General features: G+C 57.2%; 2 protein-coding genes across 2 annotated transcripts in view; both read left to right on the top strand.

The window, feature by feature from the left end:
- The first annotated feature begins 276 nt into the window (after positions 1-276).
- ccdc149a (coiled-coil domain containing 149a) lies at positions 277-6,457 on the top strand. The gene is made up of 13 exons (XM_068755844.1): positions 277-327; positions 995-1,156; positions 1,266-1,304; positions 1,666-1,773; positions 1,848-1,964; positions 2,081-2,253; positions 2,486-2,558; positions 2,699-2,783; positions 3,182-3,326; positions 3,403-3,479; positions 3,764-3,796; positions 5,003-5,107; positions 5,979-6,457. The coding sequence occupies exons 1-13, from the start codon at positions 277-279 to the stop codon at positions 6,440-6,442; spliced, it is 1,632 nt and encodes a 543-aa protein (XP_068611945.1). The 3' UTR covers positions 6,443-6,457.
- Positions 6,458-8,999: 2,542 nt separating this feature from the next.
- dhx15 (DEAH (Asp-Glu-Ala-His) box helicase 15) overlaps positions 9,000-11,502 on the top strand; it is a gene marked incomplete at its 5' end in the record, with an annotated part of 3,278 nt that continues 775 nt past the window's right edge. The window contains 4 exons of the mRNA XM_068756056.1: positions 9,000-9,215; positions 9,410-9,603; positions 9,685-9,844; positions 10,827-11,045. Of these exons, the coding sequence (XP_068612157.1) occupies positions 9,000-9,215; positions 9,410-9,603; positions 9,685-9,844; positions 10,827-11,045 (789 nt within the window). The remainder of the gene's footprint in view (positions 9,216-9,409; positions 9,604-9,684; positions 9,845-10,826; positions 11,046-11,502) is intronic.

The raw sequence follows: 11,502 nt of genomic DNA on the forward strand, positions 1-11,502 counted from the left end.
TTTTCTTTAAATAATTTGTTATAGACAGAATTTTATATCTAATCCGTTTTAAGTAGTGGTTAAAACAATTTTTTATTAAAGGGTAATTCGAATTGATTTGAGTTTGAACGTAACACCGGAAGTCGTGTCGTTGCTCTCCTGCCACTTTAAAAGCACGGCAGAAATAATAATATATATATAAAAGTGACGTCGCAGGATAAACAAGCGCGCGAGCGGCAGCTCGGGCGGAGCGCGGTTCGCCCTTCTTCCCTGACATTTTGTATAATATTCCAGGCGATGCAGACTTCCAAGAGGCGTGAAAGCGACTGGCAGGGGCTGGTCAGCGAGGTAAGACCGGGAGTGCGCGGCTGCGTTTACCGGAGCTTCCTTCACCGGAGCTTCCTTCCGCCATACGGAACGAGCTTCGCTCTCAGGATGAGTGGACCGACAAGCTAGCCGTGCTCCTTAGCCTTTAGCTAGGTGGGCTAAACATCGATCGATTGCTCTGGCAGGAAGGCGTCCCATTCCGTCCGGCCGAGTTTCGGTGTCCGAGCTGACCCGAACCCACCTCGGCGTACCCCGTCACACCCCGGCCAGACCAGGTAGCACACCTGTGGGACCTCAACTTGCTAGCGTTGCTAGCATGATTTGCCCCCAAATGCCTCTGGGTTGACTTGACCAATCCGTTTGTGGCATCGACAGATACTTTCAACAGTAATCAGATTACTATAAATACATACATGATTTCCAGAATCGTGCTACATGTTAGCATTAGCTTTATTGTTCTGTTGTTATTTAGTGCGTTACCTGTCCATGAATCTCCCAGCCGCACCTGACAGGTGACGATGCGTTTAAGGTCGGCCTCCGCCCACGGACACGTCCGGACTACCGTACAGTTATTCCAGATCGCGTGGCGCTTTGCTGATGCAGACGCCACTCCAGCAGGTCGCGGCGTCCACGGAGCTGCAGGTGACCCAGAGGTGACCCACAGGTGACCTTGTCTCCGTGCCTGCAGTTCCTGGTGTGTAAGCGGAAGCTGGAGAGTAAGAAGGACGCCCTGCTCATCCTGTCCAAGGAGCTGGACACCTGTCAGCAGGAGCGAGACCAGTACAAGCTGATGGCCAACCAGCTGCGGGAGCGCCACCAGGGCCTGAAGAAGAAGTACCGGGAGCTGATTGTGAGCGGCCCGAGCCCGCGGGGGGGCGTTTGTTTTACGCATCACTCGGACGAAGCGGGGGTTGGTAGAAGTCGGTGGTTTTAATTATTCCGCTCTCTTCATATTTTAGGACGGGGATCCCTCGCTGCCGCCGGAAAAACGCAATCAAGTAAGTCCGTGCTGGATCGGAATTCCGGCTGTCGCTGCGCGGCCTGCTAGGGGGCGCCAACGCCTCCGCGAGGACGAGCGCCGAGACCGGATCCCACGCGGCTAACGCGGTCAGGGAGTGAGGTCGGAGCCGTCTCGGAATCTGCTCGGTGGTGCTTTCAAGGACACTCGGAGGAGTCGGAGTCGGAGGCGGAGTCTTTAGAGGACCAATCAATCATCAGCGCTGCAACACTATACGATCCATAGACACTGTGATGAATGTGATTATTGGAAATTGCTAATTAACTTTGTACGATCAGTTAGTTAGCGGGTTTTTTTTGGGGGGGGGTCCTATAAGTGACCCCGGTTTCTCGCCCCACCAGGTGAACCTGGCTCAGCTGTTGAGAGACTCCAGAGAACGAACCAAGCAGCTCTCCGAGGAGGTGAAGGAGCTGACTCAGCGGCTCGCCGAGGCTCAGGGCGACAACAAGGTGAGGCTGCCCGTGGACACGCCCACCTCGGCGCCCGAGGAGACGCGCTGAACGCGTCCCGTTTGTCTCCTCAGCTCCTGAGGATGACCATCACCCGGCAGAGGCTGGGAGACGAGGAGGTCGGGGCGCGCCATTTCCCCGCCCACGAAAGGGAGGGTCTGGTCCGCCAGCTGGAGTGGGCGGGGCTACAGGTTGAAGTTTTTCCTCTTTTTTTTTGTCACCCTCAATGTTTGTGAATGTTAACCGGTTTATGCAAATGAGCCGAAACACGATTGCTCCATCTCAGTTCCTGATTCCACATTTGTAGGTGCGGGAGCTGGAGAACAACACGAAGGCGTTGACGGACGAGCTGCAGGACGTGAGGTCAGAGGTCGGCGTGTTCAGGGAGAAGGCCCGCCGCCTCAACGTGGAGCTCAACCACGTGTTGGGAAACCGGGAGGCGCGCATCATTGACGTGGACGCGCTCTGCATGGAGAACAGGTAGACATGGAGAATCCTGTCTGTTTCTAACGCCACGGAATCCTGTCTGTTTCTAACGCCACGGAATCCTGCCTGTTTCTAACGCCGCGGAATCCTGCCTGTTTCTAACGCCACGGAATCCTGCCTGTTTCTAACGCCACGGAATCCTGTCTGTTTCTAACGCCACGGAATCCTGTCTGTTTCTAACGCCACGGAATCCTGTCTGTTTCTAACGCTGCGATCGTTCCCGTAGGTATTTGCACGAGCGTTTCGGTCAGCTACAAGAGGAGGTGAACCTGCTCAAATCGAACATCATGAAGTACAAGGTAGAGACTAAACCCCCCCATTAAACCACTAAATCAGTGTGCTCATGTGGGGGGGGGGGGGGGGTTCCTTTGATCTGAAGCGTTCTCCAAACGACGCACGCCGTGCTTTTCTTCCCGCTCTCCCGTTTCTCCACCCACAGACGGCTCTGGGGAGGAGGAAGAACTCCGGGGCTTCTGGGAAATCAACCAGCAGTCCTCTCACCGGCGTTCTTTCTGCTAAACAAGGTGAAAGCTCCGACCGCCGTGATTGGTCCTTAAACGCAACGACACGCTGCAGAACCTCAAAAGAGTCGTCTCGCGGCGTTTAAAGTAGCTTCTGACGAGACTCTCCCTCCGGTGCAGCCGCCGCCCGTTTTTTAATAGCTCTGATGGTTCACGCCGACAGCCGGACCCCAGCTGGGCGGCTAATTGCGTTCGGAGCGGTGGAGAAGCACCACTGGCAGGGAAATGAGGCTGCCATGATGACTGACAGCAGCTGGCAGGAGCGGCGCAGCGGGCGGCGGAGTTAAAGTTTGGAGCGTGTCAGCCGGCAGACAGCCGGTTCCAGCCCTCCGTCTGTCACGGCGGCGCCGCAGCCTCTATGTTTTAAGCTTTGGGGAAGATTTATTAAGGTTTTATTCCAGTCCAGGAGATGCTCCTGGAGGGGCGGGGCTGCAGCCTGCCGGCCACGCCCCAGTCCGTCTACGACCTGAAGTCCCTGGCCACCGCCCTGCTGGAGACCATCCACGAGAAGAACCTGGTCATCCAGCACCAGCGGCACACCAACAGGTGACGCTCGGCCGCACCTCGAAGGCAAACACCGACGCGGCCCGGTAACCCCGCCCCCTTGCACTTTGCCCTGCAGGATCCTGGGAAACAGGGTGGCCGATTTGGAAAGGAAGCTGAAGACGTTGGAGGTCTCGGGACTGTGGAGTCTTCCAGGTGGGTTTCCAGACGAGGTCCGGGGTTCCGACCCCGAGACTGTTCATCGGTTCTTCTCTAGAGGCTCCGCCCGGGCTTGGGCGGCGCCACGCCGTTGGCAAACAGAACCACCTGACGGTGTTTACACAGTCGGGGGCGTGGTGACGTTTCTGTTTTCATTTCTACTTTACCGTCTCTCACATGGTCCCTTTCTTTTTCCTTCTGTGGTCGGGTTCTCGCTCTCTTAACTGCGTGTCTTCCTCTCTCTCTCTCTCTCTCTCTCTCTCTCTCCGGCTGTGTCTCAGGCCTGACCTACAACGTATCCGTGGGAATTGGGAGTATGTATTCCTTCTGTCTCACTTAGCCCATCCATGCCCGGACTAATGTGGGCGTCGCCACCTCATGCCCACCGCTTCCATTGTGTCGCCTTCATTAACCGCCCCGCCCCTGAATATCAAACGCCGTCTCGCCGTGTCCTCCGGGGACGGGGAATGACAGCCAACGGGTGGAGTGTTCCCATTTTTCCAGGGATAAATAAGTAAAACAAAATGTCACCGATAGAAGTTGAGCGTTCAAAGGACAACAGAAAACGATTGATTGAATCCAGAATTCTGGTTTCCGCGGCGATGCTTCGATCGGTCTCGTGGATCCCTCCAGAGACGGACGGACCTGACAAAAAAAACCACTGATGGAATGTAAAGCCTTTGAAAGGTAATATTCTCAGCTGGAAAGAAGACGGCGGCTTAGAATAGTTCCTCGCTCGTCCCACTGGAGGGCGATGTTGAGCCGTGGAGGGGGGCCGCCGCTGAACGGTGGCGCCCTGTCACCAGACCGTCGTTCTCACCGCTATAAACCTGACAGGCATCCATTACCGAAAATGATTGCCCACATTACGGACGCATTGAGGGCGAGGCGCCGTTATCAGGGCGTTTGTAGGCGCGGCCCCGGAGTGCCTGACGACCGCGCCGTCCACCGCCGTTAGGGGGACGTGAGCGTCTCCGGCCTTGATGCCGTGTGAAGTCTGGCTGATGGATGTTAAAGGCAAACAGGGTAGGATGGAGCCCCCCCCCCCCCTAAAGCGGGGGGGGGGCACGAGGCAGATAAAGTTGTGATTGACGGCCGAACCCGCGACGCTGACTGAGTGAAAGCTGGAATGTAATCCAAGTGAAAGGCTGCCGGCGTGCAGGGCAGGGTGCATGCTGGGAATGCACAGTGTTGGGCGGAGAGGAGAGGGTTGTTAGACAGGAAGTGGAGTCGACTTCCCGCCACCTCCCGGTGCAAACACACACACACACACACACACACACGCTCCGGTACGTCTACGTGAACGCAGCTTCCTGTGTGTGTTTGATGTCTGGCTTCCGGTGCGTACGACTAGCATACGGCGGCGGGCTAAGAGGCGTGCAGCCATTACTAATGAAGACGGATGAGAGGCCGCGTTCATGCATGTGCCCGGCGTAACGGTGTACCCCCCCCCCCCCCATAACAACTCACCATAACACGGGGGGGGGGGGGTCATTGATTCCCTCGCCGCTGTCTTGCAGGGACACGAGAAACCGTCGCTCTGAATGACCACCTTCAACCGGAGCTGCGTCCGACGCGTGCGGCGTCCTACCCGAACGCGCAGCCCCCGGCGCCGGCGCCTACAGGTGAGTGTTTTTAATTATGTGCAACTGGAGCGCCCGCCCCTTGCGGTGTGAATGCCGCGATTAGCCGCTGCATGCCAAACGCTCCTCGCCATCTTCCACGCTTAACCCCCGAGCGCGTGCCCCTCCCACATTCACTCCTCGACGCCTCTCATTGGTGCACGCTAACCCAAATGCCACGGCATTTTGCAAATGTGAAGCAGAATCTCGCCCACTGACATTCAGAAACTTCTGCCGTGTTCTCTGAGGGGGGGGGGGGGGGGGGGGGCGTTAATGTGGATGCCAGTTCTTCCAGCACGTCTTTCCGTGTGTGTGTGTGTGTGTGTGTGTGTGTGTGTGTGTGCGTGTGCGTGTGTGCCGTCTTTAACCTTTTTGGCAGCACACCCACAAACACGGGTCAGTCACCCCCCAAGTGAGAGCGCGTTTTGGCAAAAGGAGCAGAACTAAGCTGTTGCCGTTGCCGAGACGCCGGGTGTCACCGTCGTCTGGGGCGCTGCTGCTATATATAGCCTGTTGCCATGGAAACCTTTCAGTCACATAAGTAATTGAAATAAGTTTCTGCATTGACGCTCCGCTTCGGGTTTCGTTCCGAGGTGATTTTGTTTTCTTCATCCAGACTTTGTGGCTCCTCCTCCTCGATTTTAATCTCATAGTGATGAACACGAGGACGGCCGTCTTCATCAGCGTCACGGCTTTGAGCGCCATCGTCTCGATCGCAGCGTTTCATTCACGATTTAAGTTCCAAACTAAATTCCAGGTCGTCGTTGTTTACGCGACACGCCGGCCGCCGTCTTCCTCTTTTATGTCATTTCAAACTCGATAAAGTTTCAGCTTTCAATTCCTTAAACAAACTCTGACCCGTTCCCCCTCCCAGTTGTGTTGGACGACGGAAGCTCGCCCGAGTCGTTGTGGGAACGCCACGGCGGCGGCGGCGACCACGGCACAGACGGCGGCGGCAGGGAAGACGTGCCCGCGGCGGGGGTGGACACGAACGGAAACGACGGGACGGCGGGAGACGTTGTGACCCCGACGGTTCGAGATGACGATGGACCGATGGAGGAGGGGCGGAGTCCCGTCGAGGAGGCGGGGCGCGAGGTGGAGGGGGCCGTGGACGAGGAGCTGGTCTCCACGGTGGAGGAAGGAGAAGAGGCCGCTCTGGCGCTGAGCCCCACGCCGGCTGAAACGCCCCGTTCCTGGCTCCCGATGAAACGATCCCACTTCCAATCCGAGGCGGATCACCGTCCCTGTGAATCCCAGGAGGGCGGGGCTAATGTCTCGGAGGACCTATCGGTGCCGTGCTCAGCTGCGTGGGACGTTCACCGTCACGCTGCTCCGTGACACGCCGGACGACGACTCGACATCCTCGATCCCGGCAGAACCCTGCAGGTTCCCCCGGCGCTCGTTTCCAGGAGTAACTTTCTGCTCCGTTGCTGACGAGACTGTTATTATCTGAGATAATATAGGGGGGGGGGGGGGGGCTCTCTCCCGCTGCTTTCATAATTGTGACGCATCACAGATGCGAGATGCGTAACTGCATCCTTTCCTCGCTGCATCGGAGGAATCCGGTCCGTCTGGCATGGAAGATATTCCCGTCCAACTCTCACCGGGAAAACAAATGACTCCCAGCAGGTTGCGGGCCGGCGTGACCGGAACCAACAGGACCCGGTGGTGCAGCTGGAACAGGGACTCGTCCGAACCGGAACCGGTCCTGGACTCTGGAGAAAAGACAAAACGACCTTGTTTTTATTCCACGGAATCTGGGAAATTCCAGAAAGTAAAAGAGATGAAATATAATTAATGCGGCATAAAGTTTGCGACACCCATGCAGGGGGGGGGGGGGGGGGATCTTAAAATCGCTTGGGCGAGTTACAGGAAGTCTTGACATTAACTTGAGAGAATGCGAGTTGATTTTTTGTGGTGAATATGAAGACGCCTCCGAGGCATTCCTCCGTTAATCTAAGCTCGGTCAGTTCCATGCAAGGAACGCTAACGGCCGCTGGAGCCCGACCCGGGGGGGCCGCTTGACCTTCAGGCTCCTTGGGCCTGCGCTGGTCGGTAATCCAGTCGGCGCTCCAGTAACTTAAGTGTGATGGGGGCATAAAAACAACCCCTCCTACCTGGACATTTGTAGCTTCTTCAGCAGCTCAGGCAGCAGCCCGCGGGCCCCCCCGGGCCCCCACGCTCTCACCGGCGGCTCTGATGTTTGCCAGAGCTATTTCATACACAATTTGACTTCCACTTAATAGTCTGTGAAAGAGAGACGGGGCGAATGGAGGAAAAGCCCCAGTATTTTAAACGATCCCTTAATATGCTACCATTACGACTTTGTTGTAACGTTGACGTCCCCTCAACCGTCAACCCCCCCCAGCTATGAGCAATGGGCCGTTTGCCATTATGCAGCTTGTTAGCAATGTCCAGTCTGTGCAATTACCTGTGTCGATGGCAATGATTGTCTTCGCTTGCAGATTATTCATCGCTTTATAATTGCCGAGGCTGAACGAAGGATTCTGGCTTTTCTAACGGAGCCCAGAAGTCCAATTTTCACGCTCGTCATTTTTCCTGGAGCTTTTCCTACTGATGTATTTCTTGTTTCTTCTGAATGTAAATCTAAAAAACACATTTATCCTGTCTGCTTAAAATAAAAAATTATAATTTAGCTCTTCAGGTGTTTTTATTTATTTATTGGTGTAGTCCTTTAGGATGAACGGGTGATCAGCAGGATTTGACGGAAGCATTTTTCCATTATCTTAAATAATTAATTTGCATTGCTCTTCCGTATTTGTTATATCTGATTTAGGAGCACCCCCCCACCCAAAAAAATGGAATTTGTGGTGGAAAATAGCGCTGAAGAATCCAATTTGGGAGACCGGGGCTTTGGGCTGAAGGGGGCGGGCCGAGGCGGCGCCCCTCCCCGTGTAACGGGACCTTCTCATCCCGACCTGAGACCGGAAACATCCCGCGCAGCCCCCGGACCCACCGCTTCCATGGACGGCATCGCGTCCCGAGCTTAGCCCCGCCGTTTCTCCGCTCCTCCGCGCTCCCGCCCGGGCTCACGTTCGATCGCAGCTTTCGGATCGTTTTGTGAGGAATAACAAAGATGAGGTAAGAGCTTCCGGTCGCCATTTTGCCCGGTATTTAGCGGGTCGGTTGGGCTGCAGGGAACCGCAGCGTTAGCCGAGTACAGCTGGAAAGGATGTCGAAGCGGCATCGTTTAGATTTAGGTGACGACTACACGCCGGTTAAAAAGCGGTCCTCTGACGGGTACGTGACGTTTCTGCACTCCCCGAGGTATTCCGCCATTGTTTTGCTTCTGCCTGTTCGCTGTTGCTAACTGTTTATGCTAATTAACCTAGCTTGTAGGCTGCCCCTGGCTCTTTTTTTTTAAACGCTGTGCTTGTTAATATCGTAATTTAAGTGCTCCGCTGCATTCGTATGACTGTCCGGTGCGTGTTCCCGTGACCGAACTATTATTCGGCTCAAAGCGGCTACCAACGTTAGCCAAATTAGCATAAACACGGGTCTGGCGCTAGCTAGCGCGTGGCTACCTGCTAGCTAGCGTTAGGTTTATGGGCGTTCCTTTGCTTCGCCGTGACATTAGCTATTGCTAATTGGCTATTGCTAATGTTGTGTCATTTGCGGCGTGTGGTTTTCTAAATCTGAAGGAAAGCTGTTTCTAGCCGCTTAGCGTCCATGAGATGCCCCAAAAGGTCATTGCTGAGCTGACCCCCACCTCCCGGGGTCACTGCGCTGACGTCACTAACCTGCAGCACCTCCCCCCCCACACAGGCGAGACCGCGACCGAGACAGACACCGTGACGAGCGGCCGAGGGACAGGGACCGTGACGGGGACCGTGACCGGGACAGAGGTGTGAAGCCGTCCGCGGCGCCCGGCGTCCCGGGGCCGGGCGCCGCGTTCCTCCTGAAGCAGAGCGCCGCCCAGCAGCAGCTGAACCCGTTCACCAACCTGCCCCACACGCCGCGCTACCACGAGATCCTGAGGAAGCGGCTGCAGCTGCCCGTGTGGGAGTACAAGGACAGCTTCGCCGACATCCTGATGCGGAACCAGTCCTTCGTGCTGGTGGGGGAGACGGGCTCCGGGAAGACCACGCAGGTAAGCGTAGCGTAACGCGCAGCGATAGGAGGTACCCCCGAAACCCGCAGAAATGCGACGCTGCGGTTGCTAAGTTACCGTGTTGCGTCCCGCTGACGGTAACTTGAGCTACAATCCAGATGCTGATCAGATTCGGCGGCGCCATCTTGTCCGTGCGTTCTGCCCTGATTGTGCTATAAACACGCCCCCTCCAGATCCCCCAGTGGTGCGTGGACATGGTGCGGTCCACGCCGGGCCCCAAGAGGGCGGTGGCTTGCACCCAGCCCAGGAGGGTCGCGGCCATGAGCGTGGCTAAGAGGGTCGCCGACGAGATGGACGTGGTTCTGGGCCAGGAGGTGGGCTACTCCATCCGGTTTGAGGACTGCAGCTCCGCCAAGACGGTGCTCAAGTAAGACGGCCGCGCGCAGCCCGGACGCCGGCCGCTTCGGGCCACGCCGGCGACGCGACTGAAGGCCCGCCGTGTGCGCAGGTACATGACCGACGGGATGCTGCTGCGGGAAGCCATGAACGACACGCTGCTGGAGCGCTACGGCGTCATCATCCTGGACGAGGCCCACGAGCGCACGCTGGCGACCGACATCCTCATGGGGGTGCTGAAGGAGGTGGTCCGCCAGAGGCGGGACCTCAAGGTGCGTGCGCGTAAAGACTCAGTGAGAGGGGGCGGGGCTCTGAGACTTCAGAAAAACCTCACTTTTATTTCGTCTCGTCTCCGAGCTCGCCGTTGGACGCCCCGTTGACAGCAGTCTGACTCGTACCCGTGAAAACGTCCCACTTAATGCTGACAAAACACCGTTAAAGCCCTAAATATTCCGCCCCCCCGGACGTCCTCGCTGACAGCCGTTGTAAATGCCCCCCCCCCCTGTCACACTTCCCCCTGACAGTGTCCCCATGGCTGACAGCCGAGTGTCTGCCGAGGAAAAGACAAAATGTCTCTGTTTGGCTCAATAATTCACGTCTCTTCTGAGCCGCAGCAGCGGTTGAGATTATTGGGGGGGGGGGGGGGGCTGACAACCCGCCCATAGAGCAGCTGGATAATGGCAGGTTGTTTGTTGGTGCGGAATCAAAGGTTAGATTGACGTTCGCGGGCTGTTAAATGATCTGGCCCAAGGATCCCCCCCCCCCCCCCCCCCGAAAGTTTAATTCCCCCTGATTAAGAGCAATTATGATGTTTTGCTGAGCGTAAAGCAAAAAGCGGAGACGGTTTGGGATGGAGGACGGGGGGGCGCGTCTCGAATGTCTCTTTTGGGAACGCCGTGTACCGGGATGTCCAGAAATCATCGTCATCGCTGTCCCTCCCCGACCGTCATCGCTGTCCCTCCCCGACCGTCGTCGCTGTCCCTCCCCGACCGTCGTCGCTGTCCCTCCCCGACCGTCGTCGCTGTCCCTCCCCGACCGTCGTCGCTGTCCCTCCCCGACCGTCGTCGCTGTCCCTCCCCGACCGTCGTCGCTGTCCCTCCCCGACCGTCGTCGCTGTCCCTCCCCGACCGTCATCGCTGTCCCTCCCCGACCGTCGTCGCTGTCCCTCCCCGACCATCACCGCTGTCCCCTCCCCGACCGTCACCGCTGTCCCTCCCCGACCGTCACCGAGCCGGTCTCCTCTTCTCCGTCCAGGTCATCGTCATGAGCGCCACGCTCGACGCCGGAAAGTTCCAGGTGTACTTTGACAGCTGCCCGTTGCTGACCATCCCCGGGCGCACGCACCCCGTGGAGATCTTCTACACGCCGGAACCGGAGCGAGACTACCTGGAGGCGGGCATCCGCACGGTGATCCAGATCCACATGTGCGAGGAGGGCGAGGGCGACGTTCTCCTCTTCCTCACCGGACAAGAGGTAGGACTCCGTGGGGTACTCGGTGGGGTACTCGGTGGGGTACTCGGTGGGGTACTCGGTGGGGTACTCGGTGGGGTACTCGGTGGGGTACTCGGTGGGGTACTCGGTGGGGTACTCTGTGGGGTACTCCGATCGGACCGGCGGTTATTTTCAGAGAGGAGAAAAGAAACGTTTTTATAGCGCATCCGCTAACACGCACGCACACACACACACACACACACACCTGCTCATCTGCACAGTGCTAATGGGAATGATTAATCCTTCCGCCGGGTGCTAATGTGGGGCCGGCTGTTTGGGAAGCACCGGGATGCGCACGGTGACGGGGAGAAATAGCGGCGACCCAGATTCTGCCCTTTCCACAGCCCTCTGGAATTAAATCATTTATTATGCCCCCCCCCCCCCCCCACTGCAAATGTTGTCTACTGGTGTGTAATGGGGGGCAGGGCTCACGCCCAAC

This window comes from Brachionichthys hirsutus, chromosome 23, assembly GCF_040956055.1.
Source record: "Brachionichthys hirsutus isolate HB-005 chromosome 23, CSIRO-AGI_Bhir_v1, whole genome shotgun sequence".
Taxonomy (NCBI): Eukaryota; Metazoa; Chordata; class Actinopteri; order Lophiiformes; family Brachionichthyidae; genus Brachionichthys; species Brachionichthys hirsutus.